The sequence below is a fragment of the Neopelma chrysocephalum genome, unplaced genomic scaffold, assembly GCF_003984885.1.
Source record: "Neopelma chrysocephalum unplaced genomic scaffold, ASM398488v2 Primary Assembly neopelma1_24, whole genome shotgun sequence".
Taxonomy (NCBI): Eukaryota; Metazoa; Chordata; class Aves; order Passeriformes; family Pipridae; genus Neopelma; species Neopelma chrysocephalum.
Window position 1 is genome coordinate 49,277,034 of NW_020897693.1, and position 20,815 is coordinate 49,297,848.

At 39.7% G+C, this 20,815-nt stretch overlaps 1 protein-coding gene across 1 annotated transcript in view; it reads right to left on the bottom strand.

The window, feature by feature from the left end:
• AHNAK2 (AHNAK nucleoprotein 2) overlaps nucleotides 1-20,815 on the bottom strand; it is a 61,104-nt gene that overhangs the window by 6,626 nt on the left and 33,663 nt on the right. The window contains exons 2-7 of the mRNA XM_027698541.1: nucleotides 4,981-5,057; nucleotides 4,139-4,228; nucleotides 3,371-3,427; nucleotides 2,639-2,780; nucleotides 1,695-1,870; nucleotides 9-887 (exon numbers count right to left, since the gene is read on the bottom strand). Coding sequence (XP_027554342.1) covers nucleotides 9-887; nucleotides 1,695-1,870; nucleotides 2,639-2,780; nucleotides 3,371-3,427; nucleotides 4,139-4,228; nucleotides 4,981-5,057 — 1,421 coding nt within the window. The remainder of the gene's footprint in view (nucleotides 1-8; nucleotides 888-1,694; nucleotides 1,871-2,638; nucleotides 2,781-3,370; nucleotides 3,428-4,138; nucleotides 4,229-4,980; nucleotides 5,058-20,815) is intronic.

Sequence of the window (20,815 nt, forward strand, 5' to 3'; positions counted from 1 at the left end):
GATGTGTTTAATTCTGCTTTTGCAGTTCCTATTTCTAGGCCTTTTACCTGTGTAGTTCCTTTAGCTGTGTGACCCATCAAGTCTATGTTAATTTCACTTTCTCCTTCTTTTTTAACTGGTGTTCCTTTCTGTTTCTTTTTTCGGGATTTTGATGATGCTTGTGATGTTTTTTCAGTTGGACTTGCTTTCAGGTCAGGGGTTTCTAAACTGGGCTTTGACATCTCTGTTGTTATGTCTGGTACCTCAGGTAAACTAAATTTTGATGTTGATTCCTTGTCTTTTTCTTTTTTAATGCTTATTTCAACTTCAGGGCATTGTTTTATGGGAGATGGGATGCCATTTTTCATATCTTTTAAGTCTTTTGGTAAAGTTTCCTGTACCTCCCCTATTTTCATTTCATAAGCAGGAGATGTGGTATATTCAACAGTTAGGATTTCAGGATTTTCCAGGCTAATATCTTCTTCATGTATTTTTTCTCTTTCAGAGATCAGTGTAGTTTTTATTTCTTTTTTTTGTTTGTCTTGTAGTTCTGTTTTGGACCTGTGCATTCTGAATCCAATGCTAGGGAACTTCAGCTTCCTTTGGCTTCCTTTTTTTTCTTTGGTATGGAGTTCTTGTGGAAATTGAGACTCTGTGTCTGTGCTTGTAGGAGAAATATCCTGTACAGCAGGCTCATATGCATCTGATGTACTATGAGATCTTCTGTGCCTCAATATCTTTTTATTTTTGATTGACTGGAATTTTGGCCATGATAATCTGTCTTTTTTAGGTCTCTTGCTTCTTCCTACTCTTTGGCTTGCAATTAATGTTTCCCTGTCTTCTTCTGAAATGGCTTTTCCTGAAACATGAAGCGTTTCTTCAGGAATGCTCTCACTGAGTTCTTTCTCCTGAAAGAACAAATAGTAGTCAGAGTATTAGAAGTAACCTAAATATAGGTGTAACAGAAAATAAAAGACATACTGTAAAATATGCAGAAAAAAGTTCTTTTTATTAATAGTATCTACTTCTTATATAAAAAAATAATGAAAATTATATATATATATGTATATATGTATATAGTGTCTGGAAGAAATTACACAAAACAAATGGATTCTACGACTGTAATATATTGATTTCTAAAGGTTTACATTCTTTGCAAAACACTGCACTAAATAGAGGTTTCTAAATATATTTCTCTATATATCTGTACAAATATAAATAATATATATTATTTATATAGATGTATATGAAGAAAAAATAATTTTTAAGGTGATGGAAACCTATAAACAGATCATGTCTATCAAGATATCAGTAATTAAACATATTTTTAAGAAAAAAAAAATCTCATGGATGAGCTTTGGAGAAAAATGTTTACTGATATTTTACATTTTTGAAAATATTGCATATAATTATTACAGAGATTACCTGAGTCTGTTCTATCAGTCGACAATTAAGAACCAAAAAAAGGCTGACTCACTAAAGAATACTTTTATACCCTAACACAAAATTGTGTATTTATATAAAATCTATGGTCTCACTCAGGATTTAAAAAGCTGCAAATACTGTGCGGGATTTTTTTTTTTTTGGTCATGAATAGTCATGCTAGTAAGTTTGAACACACAACTCAGTCTTAAGAAGACACAAGTGTGTTTTCTGATCTATTTCCACATTGCTACACTATGTTATCCAAACTTTGTAAACTAATCAAAAGCTACCTGGCTTATTCTTTCCTTTTTGTATTGAGCTGTAGAATGTTCCGGCTCTTCTTTCACAGCAATTTTTCTTTTGAGGCTGAACTGGACTCTGTATGGCTCGGAATACTGGAGAATCTTGAGTGCATCTTCATATTTGATGTTATCAAAAAATATTGTAGCACTTAGAAGCTGATCACCTGCAAGTGGAATCACGGATCATTTTAATTACTTTGTGTTTACTTACAGTTTTTCAAATTCTGTTGAAACAATGCCCCCCAAAAAATACTTATCACATCCTTTTATTTAAAATATGAAATTATGTTCACGTAATAGAATCATGGAATAGTTAAGGCTGGAAAGGACCTCTGGATATCATCTAGTCCAACTGCCCTGCTGAGTGAAGGGTCAGCTGCAGGCAGTTGCTCAGGTCTGTGTGCAGTTAGGTTTTGAGGATGGTGACGTCACTACCTCTCTGAAAAACCCGTTCCAATATCTGACCACCCTGACATTAACAAAGTTTTTTCTTACATTTTCCAGTATTTAGACTTTGGACTTTTGTTCCTGTTTAAACCATTATTTATTGCAGTTCTGTGGCAGGCTGTATTTTGTGAAAGAATCAAAGGAAGATTCTTCATGCATGTCATGAGTTGTGTCTTTGTTGTTTTTTTTTTATTTTAGTTATGGATATACCACTTTCTATGTGTCTTTTTCACTGTTCCAGTGAAAATTTTTTTTATCATATACTAAAAAATCGTATTTCATTATTGCTCAAGCAAGTGGTCTTTGAATTTATTAATACAGACAGCTTAAGCTCTCACATAAACATTAGCTGGTTTGCAATCTACTATTTTTGTTACCTAAAGAGATAACAGATCAGGTAGGTATCTAAGTGCACACACAGCTATATATCTCATTATTTAAAGATATAGAATAAAATCAAAACAAAATAAAAAATCAGACTGTACCTTCTTTAAGACTAAATATTTTTGAAGCAGGAGACTCCTTAAGTACTTTTTTAATAAATATTCCTTCATCTCCTCCACCTTTCACACTAAAACCACTAGCACCAGCTTCCGCTTCTGTTTTCAGTGTTACTTCCATTGTCTCCTAGAGATTGAAAAAGGTGTGAATTTATAATTTTTATTCATTTGTATCAAAGAGTTCTACATTACAATAAAAAGTTGAGTCTCATGAGGTATATTTTCAATAGCTCAGGAAAGATTATCTAAAATGGAGATAACCCACTCGTGTTCAGTGTGGGTTTGATTCTGTTCTAAATTAGAATTAAGCACGTGTTAGGGTTACACTGGATCAAGGTCACAGGGAAAACATGTTATAATTTTAAAATGTGAAACACATGGAATCTTTTAGGGTTGAAAGATTTTCTGTTAAGATGTTAAACACTTGAATTAAAGTCAATGGGCCAAAAAAGACAGACTAGGAGCTAATGCTCTACTGTATTCAAACCAGAGAAGGATAAAGGAAGAATGCTAAAAAGAATTATGGAAGGACCCTGAATAGGACAAGTAGGTGCTTATGCCTGTGCCACAACTAGGCAATTCGTGAAGTTCCTGGTCAAACCAAGTCTAAAGCGATTCTTCACCCATTTGTCCTTCCTTCTGTCCATCCTCCATGTCTGTGTGTTATAATAAACTTTATTTTGCAAGGCTCATGCCTACAAGTGCTTTTAGACTGACCTGTGGATGACTCTGTTTTGATTTGTCTGTAGAATGTTTTTTGTTTTCTTCTTGAAGCTGAAAAATAATTTTCAATTATTTAGTGTTCAGAAGTCATGCTGTTGTCAGGTAGAACAAAAGTCAGTTAAAAGTCCTGGTTTAGACTAAGAACTGAGGCTGACTTTAATGGCAACAGAACAAAATTGGGATCTGCAAGTGCAATGTACAACATGAATGATTTAAATATGCTATTCCCAGTAGTAAATTAGATGCCAAGGCCTCCCTTCATTGTACCAAAATTCACGTTAAATGAATGCCAGAGACCAAATGTCTTAAGACACGGGGAGCTTTTCTGTGTCTTAATGTAGCACATTGCCAACGCTTTTATTTTTGTAAATGTGCTTTTTTTTTTTTACTTATTCAAGTTCAGTATGAATTTCAAACTACTGCCTACTTATCTTAACATGGCTGTACTAATTAAATCTCTAACACTGAATAACCAAGAGGTACAGGTAATTTTGAAACACTTATTTGCTAGATTCAAGCCAGTTATATATTCTAACAGGAAAAACACTGTGATTTCTTTACACACTGTCCCGTGTTCTTTAAGGAAGGAAGTCAAATAAAACCATCAATGAACATGGACCAGATTTTGGCGGGGACAGGAAGACAATATGGCTGCAACAATATCCCATTATATGACATATGAGTCTCTGCAAGTTGTAGGAGTTAAAGCCTCTTGAATCAACTTGGTAAAGCCATGCCTGCGTGAAAAACTCAGTGTCTTGCCTTTAAATATTCTTCTTCTGTGGGATACTCATAAACTGGAGAGGATCCCTGTGGCCTTGGACGAATGTCTTCTACTGCCACTTCATTAACCTGTGGAACAGAAATGAGTGGTGGTAAAGAAACATCAACCAATTAACAGTGACTCATTTTCTTAGGAGAGTTTCTCTTGTTACTCATAGTCTCATTCTGAGTATAAATCTTTCATTAGTATGTTGGATGAAAAACAACCAATAAGTCTTTTTCTTAGGTCAAAACCAAATACAATTCTCATGTTAAAGCACTCAAAAACACAAGGGACAGAGTCCTGAGAGACAAAAACAGCAGTACACTGATTCTGGTTTTCTTTATGTATTGTTTGCATCTACAGATGGAACAGACTGAAAATACTGACAGATCAATAAGTAATAATTGAAAAAGGCAAAAAAAAAATCCCTCCCCTGCTTTATTTGCATCCTGTGGCTTCAAGCTTTATTGCCCTGCATAACCAAGCAAACCATGGAAAAGTCCCAGCAGGAATTTCTGCTGACAAGCACTTGGCATGCTTCCTTCTGGAGTCAGACAACAGGGAACCTAAACCATCTAAATCTTTAAAGAAAAATTACTGTAGTTAACAGCCATGTAATAGTTTCCTAAGTCTTGGTAGTAAACTTATGCTGGTGAATCATGGCAAAGAGTAGAAGCCTTTTTACTGAAGCAACTTTCTTGCTTTTGAGCTGGCAGGACAATCCCAAGCAGGGATTTTTAATGGGGAGGAAAATCACCAGCAAGACCCAGCTATGAACAAAATATTTAAGATCTCATTTTGCCAAACTCTCATCACAGAAAAACTTTAAAAAACTCACAGAATCTTCATCCTCTGCATCCGCATCGGCATCAGCATCTCCGGGGGGCTCAGCTGGTCTCAGCTGTCGTCCAGAACCTGAAAGAAGCACACAGGTTGTTGGTGTCTGCAGGATCCCCACAAGGCACAGAGCAGTCAGCTTGCAAGCTGAAAATCTCTGGAGCAGCATGCCAGGGGACATGCATGGGCCAGCAGTGGAAAGGCCTGCTTTCATTTAGATTCCCAGCATCACAGAAGGGTTTGGGTTGGAAGGGACTGTCAAGATCACCTGGTTCCAACCCCCTGCAATGAGCGGGGACACCTTCCACTACACCAGGTTGTTCAAAACCCCATCCAACCTGGCCTTGAACACTTCCAGGGATGGGGCATCCACAGCTTCTCTGGGCAACCTGTGCCAGTGCCTCACCACTTTCCTTATCTTAGATCTTGTCAGGTCAATCTTTCCAAGGATACCAGGAATATTCACATCCAGGTAAGGAATGAAACATGGGAAGGAAGGCTTTTGTGAAGGAAAAAATCCCCAGACTGGAGAACATTTACAATTGTAAGTTTACCGTATTTTTGTATTATTATTACCAAGGGGGGGGTTGAGCCGTGTATTGGGCAGAATTTGAAGGGCTTTGGCAGCAGGGTGGCTGTGGGGTGGTCTCTGTGGGAGGAGGTCACAGACCACCCTGTGCCACATGTGGTGTTTGCAGACAGCTCCACTTTGCCAAAGTGATTGGAGGAGTTTCCGTCACTTCTGTGAAAATGTGTGTAAGAAAGAGTGGTAAACACCGAGAAAAAGAAACAACATAAACAGAGGAGGAGGTAGAAAGAGAAGACTACACGGGAGCATACTGAAACTCTTCCTTGCTTCTGACAAAGGTCTTAAAAGCTGGAGAGTAAACATCATGAAACTTTCGTAGTCATAAAGACTCTCTGCTTTCTTGGTTTTTAGATGCATTAAGGGCAGAGAGAGATGAGATGAAGGAGATGGGCTCTCTGAAAGTATGATTCTGTTGAAATGCTTTAAATTGGGCACCAAAGAATGAAAACAGCATGAATGAAAACATCGTTTTCAGAGAGCCAGTAGAGGACAGTGTGGCTGAATCACACATTCCCTGACGCACCAGCTATTCTAACACATGCACAAATCCTTGTCCTGATAACTGTGTCTTTCCTGTCTCAACGCTGTTTTTGCCAGGCCAGCAGGCTTTCTAGTTCCCTCACACCCAGTTCTGAAACTCTGAGGCACATGGTGTGACTCTTGGGGATGGTCCTGTGCAGGCCTCAGAGTTGGACTCAATGATCCTTGTGGGTCTCTTCCAACTCAACATATCCTGTGATTCTGTTTAATTTATACATAGTTTTGGCTCTCCTAAACAGATCCTCTGGCTTAAAAATATGATCAAACACTACAGAAGACAATCACAAGAAGAACTGTGCAACTCATTAATTGTCTCCTTTAAATGGAGAATCCTTTGTAACACAACATTTCTGGACGTGGTTATTGCATGCTATGTGTGCAGACAAGCTGGCACAACTTAGGCATGTATGCCATGGCTCTGACTTACACACATTATCAAAACTGTAAAATTTTGGCTGTGATTTTACTAGCCATTCTTCACAGTTTTCTGATCTCCTACATTTACTCTTTCCTTGACTTTTTTTTGAGGATGAACTTATTTATTACAGGCAGAGTTATGGAATAGTCATGGCTTGTGATCAGTGATGGACCACTTTGTTAAGGGGAGTAGAAATATTGTGCTTTCAGTGGGAATATCCCATAACCGTCTGTGGGTCAAGTCTCAAACTTGACCGAAATCATCCTCATTAGCCATATGTACAGCATCTTAATCAGCTCTCCTGTGGTATCTTAACTACAGAGAACTATAATCAACCCAGAACACAACAGGGCTGCTAGATCATGCCTCCTTTAGCCTTCACAGGACTAGTCCTGACACGTACGATGGACACTTCTGGAAAATTCTAGAAAATGGTCTTAATGCAGACTCTAACTCAGTTTAAAGATCTTCTTAAAATTTGGTGTTTTTTTTTTTCAAAAGCTCTAGAATTTGCAATCTTCAGAAGCTCAAGAAAATTGTAAAATGAGCCTAACCTTGTTAAAAAATTTAGATATGGATTTATGAACCTGATTTTAGGCATTTCTGCTTGAAAATTTTGGAATCCATTCAAGGAGCACTTCACCACATGAATTTTAATAAGCATCATATGAGGAGAAGAGCTGCAGGATTGAGCCTTGATTGTTTAATTTGCTCAGTGCTTCTAAAGATTCAGGTGCCAACAATGAATTTTATGGCCCTTACTAAAATTCCAAGAAATAGTAAGGACTTAGTCTTGCAGCATTGCCATATTTTTCACTTGGGATAATCCCACCCACAAGCCCTGCAGTCCAGTAGAATGACTTAACAGAAAATTGCTTGGATCGCTGGAGTGTTTGCTCTTCGGTGCAGCACTTCAATGCTAACAACAGCATTGATCCCTGGTGGCTGCCAATAATTTTGCTACTGGAAAAGAAACAGGAAAGACTTAGCTGTGAGGCTTCTTAGGCTGGTTCACTGCTGTTTCTCTGGTGTAACTTCAGTTACACCAGACAGTTCTGTTGTCTGGATCTCGAGCAATGCCAGAACAGGGTGCTCTGATCTCAGGACGTGAATGGTCCTGTACAGTTTGTGCTGTTGATTTTGCACCATCCAGTGGGGCATGCCCTTTGAGACTGGGATTCTGCAGCTATCCTACATGTTCTAGCTGACTTGAAGCTTCTAAAACTAAGTCATTCTTAGAACGATTAGGTGACCAACACCTTTAAAATCTTCCTGTCATAAAATCCAAGAGAATTAGATCACTTTGTGCAGTGAGACCTGAACACTTATTTTCCACCATGATGCCATTTTAAACCAACAAATAACACTGCCAGTTCTTGTTCAGTGTGGATACAGAGAGAAAGACCTCGCCTGGATGACGTCTCATCTGGGACTGCACCAGGAGAGGAGTTTCACCAGCCATGGATCAAGAAAAGCAGTGGTGTATAAGGCACAAAGGGGCCTTCATGTGCTTAGTCAAGTATTGGCAGGAGATTGCTCTCCTTGTCCTTGTTGGAGGGGCTACAGATCAAAGTATGCAAAAATGTCCCCAGAAAAATCCCCTCCTGTTAAGAGGAAAATCTGTCAACATAAAAGCCCTCTTTTACCCACCTCATGATGGGTAGAATGGGACAGAGTACTCCTTTGAAAGCCTTTAGTAAACCATTACCTCTCCTAAATGATGACAGTAGGGCCCTTTCCTACAAAATAAAGCAACAGATTACTGTCCCCAGGATAACAGAGATGTGGTTGAGATTGCAGGGAGGGACATCAGCTACATGGATGACTTTCCCTCCCAAAGCTGCGTTCCAAGGCCTTTCCAGACACCCTGATTTCCCCAAACTCTGCCTAAGCTGCCCATCTACAGTTGTTAACCCATGCCATAAAAGACCTGTTGTGCCCTTGATTCCTACTGCAGACTAGAATTTGCTTCTGATTTTTCTCCTGATTCAGAATACTTTAAAAACAAATCTATAAAAGAGAGGAATTACAGTACCTTTTCAGCAAAGCCTTCTTTCTGAGTATAAAAGTCTGTGCCAATAAACTATGATTTATATGCATGTCATTCTCATGCCCCAAATAGCAGCAATGCCAACATTTTATAGATTTTAACTTTTTTATGATCCCTGGACAATCAATGCTTTGTTCAAAAGATTTTCATAAACAAGATGGAATTTACATCAGTGACTACTTCTAATAACCACTGAACTGACTTCAGAACAAGGGAATTTTTTGAAAGTAAGCAGTAGGAGTTATATAGGCTGGATCGTTTTCATATCATATGACTGAAACTTGTATTTGCTGTTTGAAATGCAATTTTTAAAAAATATTTTATCTTTAGCCTAGCAACCCAGATGGACTGTTCTGGGTAAAACCACAAAGAAAAAATAAAAACAGGTTATTTTTTTGGTATTCACATTCAGAGGGTAACAGTATCCAAAACCACATTTGAGACAATATAATAAATTTCAAGTAGGACAGTGTCATTGAATTCAAATCAACTGAACTTTAACGTATTGTATAAAGAGAAATGTAGCTTTAATTGGAACACTGGCATTTAAAATCACTGTAATCTGTATACTTTAAAATAAAACAGCAAATGAGAATACCAGAGATGTTAATAAAGAAAAACGTTCTCTGCTGATCATCCCAGCTTCTTTGCTTACAAACTATATCCCTTTCTCTGCAATTCTTAGATTTGCATTTCTGCTTTTTAAGATTTTATACCAAAGTTATGTTTGCATATGAATAGTGAATTTAAGTAATCTGCTCTTATCTTTAAGTATATTACTTTTCCTTGTATCAACTTCAACTTTACTTCAACAAACAGCTTCTCTTAACAGATAGAAATCTGATCCATGATAAATATCTGTCCACAGGTGAAAAGTTTTATGCTTTGCTCACTCATTTATTGTTACTTGAGCTCACAACCTGTGCCTTTTCTTTATCAGGATTTTGGTGTATGTTAGTTACCGTTTCTAAGCTATGACAAGAAACTAAAAGTCCTGCTTGTGCAGTACTGTGAAAATTAATAGCTCTGAGTCCATAGCATGAGAAGACTTGTGTCTTGGCATGTGGGCAAGGCTGGGACATCTTTAGATCAGGTCTTTTCTGACAGTGCAAAGTACTCCAGGCACCTAACCTGATTTGTATTATTAACAAAGAGAAGGAGGAGTGAATAATTGCAAGACAAACAACAGCAGTAATAATTTAATGTCATTGTCACTGTTGGCACTGTGTTTGACCCACTAAAGAATTCGTACATGTAGGTCAGCAGTTTTCACAGGGCTCCCTCGTGTTCTTATGTCTTGTTGTAAACAAAGATGTGCATGGCTGCTGTCATGGACAGTTTCAGCTGGCTCCTGTATCAGACCTCTCTTCCTGCAACCATCACTCCCTGTACCAGCAAATCTGTCTGTCCCTCTGCCCTCAGGCACCCTGTCATGGGTCTGCTATTTCTCATGCATGAATGGCTAGTAACTGCTAATTGCTTCATAATTTCTTCTGGTTTTAAAATTGCATCCCTTTCTCAAGAGGGGTGGTGTGCCTGATTTTTTCCCCCCACAGCTTGTTCTCCTTCTCTTGCAGGTATTGGAATTACTAGGATTCCTTTTCCTCCCTCAGAGCTCTCACAGTCGCCTGAGCAGTGCTGCTGTGAAGTCCTGCAGCCCATTCTAATTCACTTCTTATATTTGAAATAAGGAGTACTTAGAATAGTTAGAATATTTAAAATTCTGGGTCCCAGTTCAGGAAAGCACTTGATAACAGGAACATTATGCACATGCCTGGCATTCATCTTGGCCTCTCAAGAGCACTTTTTCAGATAGGTAAGTTCACCTGACTTTCAAGCAAGCAGTGATGGAGGAAAATGATCCTGCAAGCATCGGTTGCAAAGATAAGAATCTGAAAGTATCTGCAAATAAACCCTGTTATGCATGTACTGTGTTCCTAGAGGGAGCTGCCATGAGGTTTAAAGCACAGTTTATGGCACAGGCTTTTGCACAGTCTGTGTAGGCTTGACCACGAGCTCCAGCAGGCTCATGGCATTCCCAGTAAGCAGTTCCAACTGTGCTGGGGAAAACTGTCAGGAAAAAAAAAATCAAGACATCCATCTTCTACTGAGCTTTCCTAGTGCATTCCAGAGACCTGGATTCATTCCATTGTCCTGCAAGATCCCACGGACTGAGTTACAGCAACTGCTGGGCAGGGCTCCGGGGCATGGCAGGACCGCAGCGGGAATGCCGCGGCTGTCACTCTATCTGGGCAGGATACATGGCAAGGGGGAGATGCGGGCGCAATGTCACGGAGGAGGCTGCCTCTCCCAGCCCTCCATCGCAGGAATGTCATGTTACTTCACTTGAACCACTGCCAGGGAGACAGCGGGGGCACCCAGTAGCTCCACCTAGAAGAACCAGCTTGTCAGCTCTGAAATGAACGACTGACACAGTGGAAAAAGCAACCGTTCTGCTTCAGAAAAGGTGATAAAGTGAGGATCAGCACCTCCCCTTTAGTGTTTCCTCTGTGCTGGGAGTGGAACCCTCCCCACCAAGCCCTGAAATTTCTGTGGGATGAAGACAAAGGGCTAGTCTGTGGAATGAAGATAAAGATTTTGCTGCTGAAGGGGTTTAACAGGCCTTATTATCAGCGGGATGCTATCAGAACCAGCTGGGCCGGTGTTTAAGCTATACTCCTGCCTTTGTTTTGCATTGGTTTGGTAATGCCCCTTGGCTGCACTCTGTCCCTGGGCTGCATACTTGTGCTGTGATGAATGTAGCTCAGCCTTCAGAGCTGAAAGCAGAGACTTGTAGCGCAGTTGTGCTGAAGGAGCAGCTACTCCCAAATAACCAACGTGTGAATAGTTTCCTTCCATTCAAGGCATGAACAAGATGTTTTGATTCAATGGCTTGGTATGTTAAGCTGCCCTTGTTGTCTGTTAGAGTACTTCATTAAAAGCCTTCAAATCATTTCATCTCAAAACCTTTTGAAAAAAGAACATATATGTAAGTTACAACCATGAGCCTCCTTACCCAGCCAGAGGCTTGTCCATGAAGTTACTGCCTGCTTTTATCAAAAGGAACAGTACTCTGCTCTGCCAAGTACATCCAAGTAGAGGAATGACTCAGGAATTAAGGTTCCTCACAGACCATACTGAACTCTGTAGGATTTTATAGAGCATTTTCTATAGGTTGACTAATATCAGGAAAGATGTGGAAGAGCACTGGCAACTAAGAACAGATATAAACACTACCATAAAAAGAGAAACTAACAGCCCCCAGATGAAAAGAAGCGTGAATGGCTTTCCTGTGAGTGTGTGTTTATTGATAAGCTCTGCCCACAGATTTAAAACTATTAAAAGCATTCCTGCTCGAACTTCACAATAGGAGCAAAACTTTTAGGAAGACTGATCAGAAAGGACCTCTCGATTCTTACACTGGTCCACCTTTCCTCTGATGGTAAAGATAAACTTAATAGAATACATAGGACAGTTCAGAGCATGAGAATAAATCACTCTGGTGGAGCTCTGCACAGACTTTCTCAGCATGAGTCATATTTAAACCTGAAAAGCACAAGGGAATTTTTTTTCTTCAATTGTCAAATTGAAATTTCCCAGATCCTGGGTTAATGACTTTCATCTAGCTATCACCATTTATTGGTTACTTGGCTATATAGGAAACGTAGTTTGGCCAGATCCACGTAACTCTTCTGGTACAAGAATAAGATATTTACAAAAGTATTTCATTAGTCTGATATTTCACCTCTAACTAAAACAGAATAATGTTTCATAGAGTTCGAAAACAAGCTCTTAACCGAAGTTTCTTGCAAGAACATGAATGGAGTGATGTCCAAAAGCGACAGCAAAAGCAGTCAGCAGTGGCTGATACCTGAATTTGTCTCTCCCAGTCTATTTACCCTCTTGCTAGATGAAACACAGCTACAGGTGGCAGAGTGAAAAGGGCAGCTAGAGAAAATGCTCATGGCACCCAGCAAACGACCAGAGGTTCAGTGCTGTTTCTCCTGTGCCATGGTTTTGTCTCAGAAGCTCAAGTTTTCTATCATCTCCGTAGTTTGTCTGATTGCCTGGAGGGTAGGTGTAACATCCTACCCTGTGTCTCTGTGTTTGCTTGTCTTAGGCAGGAATTTTCCTCTCTCTCAGGTTTTACGTGACAGAATGGGTTTCCAATCTGTGTTTTACTTCCTGCATGAATTCCTACAGTGTTCCCTTGCATTATTATTGTGATAATAGAGTAAATTATCACATGGAGTGAATTATCACCCTCTCTGATAATTATCAATTCTGATTTCTCCAGGATTGCAGGGCTTCTATTCTCACAAAGTTGGTACAAGAAGGGAATCACTTTTTAGCAATTTTGTTATGTATGCTCTAATTCCTGGACTGAACCAAAATTGCTTACCAGCCTTTTGGACGGGGCAAAAGCAAGTTAGCAATTCATAGCCAAATAAAGAAATAAAGATTTGTCTAATCCACTGTAATCCTCAACAATTTTATCTCCTGGGACTCTCAACAGTTTATGTCTTGGGATATACTGGTTTTACTTGTAATTGAGTCTCTATCATGCTGTAAATAGTTGCATGGATACCCAGCTAGAATTTCCTGGGGTGTCACTGTCCATCTGGCTGGTCTGGGTTTTAAGAAAGGCTTCAGGGACATGTTGCAAATGAAGAGCTCTCGCTTGCTTACCAGCTTCAGAAACCCTAGTGGGAACTACTCTGCAGCTATTTGGTTATCCAATATATTGATTAGGCACGCTGCAGCTTTCTTCCCGCAGAAGGAAACTCCTTCACCTATACAACAAACTAGACTTGGAAAGTGAAGCACAGCTGTCTTCCTCGCAGTGAGGAGATGATTCCCGCTGTCCTCCCTGTTAGATAGCTGTGAATTCAGCTCTTACCATGACTTGCCTAGAAGTGGAGGCAGGTGGGTGCCTATTGCAGATAAGGCCCATAAAGCTCACACAAATTAACTTTTCCACATTCCTTCTCCTCGCTGATTCACCCCTCCAAGAATCCAGGCTTCTCCCAGAGCAGATTGCCTGTTCTACTGCCAAAACACAGCCCTGCTCAGATTTATAAATGAATCAAATGAATACAAGTATGGAAAATGATCGTTCTGCCTGTGTAGGCTTGATTGGCAGCCCTGGAGACTCAATTCTTCAGAGTCAGTATTTCTTCAGAAGCAGTGGCTGTAACCCCAAGCTGTCTCTTAAGGTAGCTCAGTACTGACCAGGAGGGGTAGCAAGGGAAGCTGACCACTCTTTGTCCTCTCTCTGACACATTAAAGGAAGACGCTAATTCTCGGTGGTTTTGGTAGAAAGCACGTTTGTTCCCTAAGAATAGGTCTCATGAGAAGAATAAGAATAGAGGATCTACTAACATTATGCAAAAAGCCCAAAGCGACTGATGCAGGCTTTATATAAATGGCACTTACCACTCCAAATTAGAAACAGACATTTTAGCCCAAACTGCTAAAAAACGCTTTTCAAAACCACTGCTTAAAAAATATCCTCATCAGAATCAATGCTCAGTAAAAATTTTTGTATTTAGAGATAAATATAAACATATATATACATACATATATATAGAGAAAGTTCATATAATGATCCTTATGGTCTGAAGATCTAGGAAGACTTTTATTTCCCTTTACTCCACTGATAAAATTCAGTGCACAATTAGGTGCCCAGATACAGTAATATTAATGGAGTGATGTTACTTTGGCCATCTCTTTGGTATGCTGGGCATAGCCCCTCTCAAAACAAGAATGCAGTAAAAAAAAAAAGTGTAGTTTTTCCACAACCTTTTATGGGGGCTTTTATATAAATATCTGCCCTTGGAAACAGGTTTTCAGTTTGAGAGCAAATTCCCTGCGCAACTTGTTTGGATGTAAATCACCACAGGGAAAAAATATCTTTTAAGCTTTTAAATTCCTTAATGTATATGTAATACAAGAGATATGGGATAAAGGTGACAGAAAATTATTATGGGAAAATATTTTACATCAAAGATAAAGTTAACAGTTCCCTTGCTTTGTTAAGATAAAAATCTTTTCTGTCAATAAACAGTGATGGTAGCAAAATAGCATTTGGCACAGCTCACTTTTCCTTGGTTTTGTGTAGTAGGAGATTCTCTTCAAAATTAGAGAGAATTTCTGGACTGCGGGTTTACAGAAGCATAAAAGCTCATTTACAGATAAACTAATCCACTGAGTCAGATAAATAAATAAATTAGTATAGCTCTGTCCACATCAATGTAATTCAAATCTGAATAAATGGACTATAAACTTGGTTTTCAGTCACAAAAAGGTCAGATTTCAAAAGAATTGAATAGGTCACCTACAAAACTCTTTTTAAAAATATTGTCTCTTGATTTTGGTCCACTGGGTTGTACCTCTTTTTTGAACATCTTTCCCTAAGATATGTATACCTTGCCCCAACATTTTCTAAACATGTCTTTTGGTAACTGTCTTCTTTTACAAACAAAATCTGTGAACTTAATCTTTACTTTTTGAAATTAAAAATAATTATGTAGGACTGAAAAGCACTGGAATTTTAAGTGCATATTAAGTTATAGAAGGAAAAACTTATGATGACAAACTTTTGGTGCATTATATTTTTGCAAAAAAAAAAATTAATCTTTGCATGAGGTTTTTAAATAATTCAGTACTGATTTTCTATTTCTGTGCCTTCTAGCACCCAAAAATAACAAACCAGCATGCTTGCCTAATAGATTAGAGAAAAACACAGTTTAGTTAAAGAAATAGATTTCAGTTTCATGTTTCACACAGAGTAGTATAAATGACAGGGAGAAACCATTTCATCAAAGACTCATTACTGCAGTTCTGGATTTCTTTTTGGTTAAAGACTAGAATAGCAAGAAAGTAACTACACTGTGGTTCATCCATGTAGTAACTGGTGAATGAATTGAGATGGGTGGAGTTGTTTGAAAGCACTAAGAGAAATATTTCTTGGATTTGATTATCAACCCTAAATCTGATTCCAAAGATTCAGAGCCTCTGTGTATTACAAAAATCATGATATCTTATGGAAATGACTGTTTCTTTATCATAATGGTCTGTTCACACTCAGGTTTAAGTATTTTTTAACTCCGTTAAAAAAAGCACGCATTCTTTTTAAAGGCACATGGTAAGGTTTTTCTCAATGAACAGCTGTGCTAGGTTCAGACTAATATATAAAGGAGAGTAAACTACATTTTGCTATTCAGCTGGATCAAGGGCTCCACTGAAATAAAACAGCCTTGTACCAATACAAAGCCAGTATAAGCAAAATGAAGACTCCAGGGACTTCAGTTACAGTCTTTGAAGAAGCCTCCAGAGAGAAGAATCAGATCTACCTACTTGCAGCAGATCTCAAGAGTCATTTAAATCTGTGCATTTAAATCCAGTGGCTTGTCTCCACTTTGAAGAATAGCAATGACCACCTTGATCTGAGGAACTGTGAAGAGTCTGAGTGCAAGAAGAAAGAATGGGAGGCACCTGGAGATGCCCTTCAGTCCATCTGCAGGGTTTGCTGCACATCCTTGCAAAGAGTATTTTTAAACCAATGGTGTTCTACTACTTAGCTCTTTTGCACCCTGCCTGATCCAATGGCCCCAGTGAGGACTCTGCTCTCTGTGAGCTGCAGTTCAGCAGAGAGACTACTGCTTTCTCCTAAGGAAGGTGGAAGAGGAGACCTCATTGCAGTTACAACTTCCTCGTGAAGGGAAGAAGAGGGACAGACACTGATCTCTTCTTTGTGGTGACAAGTGACAGGACCCGAGGGAGCAGCCTGAATTTGTGTCAGGGGAGGTTTAGGTTGGATATTAGAAAAAGGTTCTTCACCCAGAGGGTGGCTTGGCACTGGAACAGGCTCCCAAGGGAAGTGGTCACAGCACCAGGCCTGCCTGAGTTCGAGAAGAATTTGGACGATACTCTCGGACACATGGGGGGACACACTCTCGGGGATGGTCCTGTGCAGGGCTAAGGGTTGGACTCTTGTGGGTTCCTTCCAACTCAGTATATTCTGTGATTCTGTGGATTTGCATTCCTTGCACTGTGCACAACTTATGCACACTGTGCACAGATTGTAGTCAATAAAACCAGAAAAGGAGAACAATTGCTACCGTGAAATTATCCTGTCTGAAACAGAAAGTTCCACCACCATCTTACTGTGACATTTTAAATACTGCAGTCCAAAAGTCCTCCATGGACTGAGATTTCAATAACATTTTGGCGGTGACTGAAATATTTGCTTTATATAGTGGTGTTGGGGTCGGTTTTGACAGAATTCTGCAACTACACTGAGAGCAGAATTTGTTTCTTCATTGCAAATTCTTTGAACACTACTTAATCACAGTTTGAACACTTATGGAGAAGGTCTGTCCCCATTTGACCAAAGGAGAATAAAGGAAACAGAAAAGTGCTCTGCTGATCTTAGAAGACAAACAGTCAGAACTCTCCTTTCAAGTGCAGGGCTTGGTAAAATGGGCACAGATGGGAAAAGGGCAAAGGCAATCAACACATAGACCAGAGTAAGTTATGGAATCATAGAATCATGGAGTGTTTTGGAAGGGACCTTAAAGATTCATTCCAACCCCCCTGCCATGGACAGGGACACTTTCCACTAGACCAAGTTGCTCAAAGCCTCCTGAAGTCCTGCTTCAGGAGCTGCTAACTGAAAAACATGTCCTTTTGCACTTCTACAACAGGTAGTTGTATTTTCTACAATGTAGTTGTATTTTCTACAATGTAGTAGTAATTTTCTACAATGGAAAAATTATTTCAAAAGGTTTTGAAAAGACACCTGGGCCAGGGTCTCAAGTGTGTAGGACACAGATCAACAACACTAAGCAAAGCACAGTGAACAGGGAAGGTCAGGGCTAAAATGCAGGATCTCCTGGGGCATGTTCTCCTGTTATGAGTTTGATTTGGGAAAAGAGCTCTTTGTTTTTAAACACAGCTTGGCCAATGCTTGGTGCTAGGTCTGGTTCTTGATCCCTGGACTTCAAAGGCCCATTCTCAGAGGGCTTCAGCACACATGTGCAAAGTAACATGTTACTGCAGGTTTATCCCCTGCAGCTGGAACCACTGGCCCAGTTAACAACTTCTGGATTGGTTGGTACAAGGAGGCTCTGATGGTTTTGTTGCTCGTATCGCTTGGGCAGGTGTGGGTATTACATCTATGTTACTCTGCACACCTCTGCAGAAGGGAGGTCACGAACACTTCACAGCTCCATGTTCGAAGAGGGGGATCTGAAAATGTGTCTGAACAATTTCTAGGGAAGTTTAATAAGCTCTCCTTGCAGAGCAGTGCCAGCTCAGGAATACTGGAAAACACATTTTTCATGCACATGTTTTTTATTAAATGCAGCTGTCAAAACAGAGCAGGGCTCATGTTCCTGAAAAGGTGCAGGGAAGAGAAGACAAATGGTTGGAATAAAGCAGGAATGTGCCTACTCTGCCTAGGCAAAAAAATCACGACTTCTGTAGAGCCTTCAGGGCAACCTTTAAACTAGCTGGCTCAGGGACTAGTAGCTCTCTAGCTGTGGGATTTCAGTGAGCGCTGTACAAACCCAACCAACTCCCCGGGGAAGCCAGTGCTTGCTACACAAGCCACTCCTCCTGTCCCCAGACCGGCTGGACAGACACTGGCTCTGCACAAACGGCACCTTCCCGGTGCTGCGTAGGCACAACCAGAGGGAGACTGTCTCTACCCAAGCCTCACTCTCCTTGCCATGCTGCAGATAACGTGTTCCAAGTGTGCTGGCAGCAAACTTAAACCATCTACCGCAATCTGATAATACCTGCCTCTAATCATTTTGCTGCAGTAGAATTATGGGGGTGAAAACAGCAGAGGCAAAGCAAGATTTTATTTTTTGATTATAATCTTCCTCTTATTTCATAGACGTCGATTCAGACTTTGTTCTCTGACCTAAATTTGTGTTCTGAAGGTGTTCAGCTGAATTAACAGCAGTGCAGTAGCAAAATCTGGCTGTCATCTTCATACAACGTCATCAGTTAACAGACTTGCTTATTTCTCTGTAACACATTATTTGGGTTTTCTATTAAGTTCCTATTCAACAAGGATAATAGTCTAAATATGATGCAGTTGTGTGGCAACAGTGTACCAGATAAATTAAGCTCACTCTGGGTAATATCACAAAAAAATATGTGTTTATAGCTTCATGCCAGTTTCTGACTAATGCTTTTGTTTGTTGCTATAGCAAACCACACATGAATCTGATAGCCAAAAGTGTGTTTATGACTAACCTTAGCTCTCTGGGGATTTAAAATAGGGAATAAAAAAAATCCCAAAACCACAACACACAATGTGAGGAGAACATGATAGGAAACACCTTTTTTGGCATGAGTTACTATGAACATTAAAAGAGGAGAACATCATGAGTGGAAAACATTAGCAAATGGGAACTGTGGGAATAACCGCCTTTAACCCACGGTGATTCAAACAGAGCTTTTACTTCACATCACAAAGTTGCCTGTGCAGGACGAGAGAATGTTGCAGGAAGTCCTGGATGCATGTTAAGAGATGGATTTAAGCCTCTGAACTCTGGAGAAGCTTTGTATCACACTTTAAAACATTCAGACCACTTCACTTGAGATCATTTTTACACTCTGCCTTGACACCTAGGACACTGGTATTCACTTAATTAATTTCTATTACCATTTATACCTTGGTAGTTTCCAAGAGCCTGTCCCAAGACTGACACCTCATTATGCTGTACAAATACACAACAGAGAACAATGCTGGCCCCAAAGAGCTTTCTGTCAAACTAACAGAGAGAGCCAAAGGGAGAGGAGGACGGACAGAGTGGGAAGCAGAGAGGCAATGCGACTGCACTACCCACCAAATCAGAGCTTGAACCCAGGTGTCTTGCACCCCAGGTCAATTGACTGTTTCAGGTTGCCAAATATGTTCCTTTTGGAAGAAGAATACATTTATGTTCCCTGTAGAGGAGAGAAAATCAATACAGCTAAACTACGACAGCTTACAACAAAGCTACGTTTTGCCAGGCAAAATTTATACTAGTGTTGCCCTGTTATTCTTAACAACTTCTTTCCTTCATAGGTTAAAAAAATGAAGGGGAATATTGCTGTAGAGTCTATAGATCAGATCAACTACTATTAATGCTTTCTTATTAATTGCTCTGGCTCTAGACTGTATATTGCATATTTATTCACAGATTTGTACTGTGCATAAAGGCACATGATTAACACAACCCATGGCAAGTTCTTCCACCATCTATACTGACACTCTACAGAGTCTTGAGATCATGTACAGCTTTGTGGAGAGGCAGGTCTGCCCAAGCTCTCATGTTCCAGGTATTTCCTAGAGGGTTCATGAAAGACACCTTGACCCATCAGTAGGATAATCAGGACACTGCCATAAATGGAAGCGTGCAAAAACCAGTAGGACTCAGATGATACCTGCTGGTCATTTAGTGCCACAGGATTAAATGCTGAAGTACTGAGACTTCTTTCTGTGCTTATTCAAGCAAGACATCCATTGGCCTCAATGAAGCTGATACAGGGCACGTTACATCGTATTAATCTTGTAATTCAGACTGTGATATGGGCTGAGATCAGCTTTGATTCCATCTTGTAAAATCCAGCAGAGCACACATCACTGCTCACAGCAATCATGCCTGCATCCTTGTAAGAGTAAATACTTTTACAAAAGAATGCAAGCATTTTCTAGATTAGCCATGAACTCTATTGATATATACAGCAAGTAGGATTAAGACATCACTGTTGTATAAAGTGATGAAACAAAGGCAAATAAGAGATAAGCAGAAGTTTTCCAGCTAAATATCATTGCCGGACTATGGAGCCATTGCTGGTGACATGCAGAAGGCCATATATGACTCTCTCTTTGCTTTCACATGCTTCTTCAGTTCTTCACATTTGGCAGAAAACACATAATACAGAAAAGACAGAAAGGAAGCTGCCAGGCTTCTTTCCTTCACACTGAGATCCTGAAAACAGCTTTGGGTACTGAAAGCACAATACAGAGACCATTTCAAAACAGCTACCTCACTCCCTGTGATTTATCCCAAAAACAATTGCCTCTTCCCTGGGATTGCTATAGCAAATGAAATAGGAGATCATAGGTAGAGTTTGCCAACCCAACTCCAGGTCCAAATTACTTTCCGATCAGTGGTAACAGAAGGCACTGGTTACTTGTATTTATGGATATATGTTTAAGCAGGTGTGATGCTACT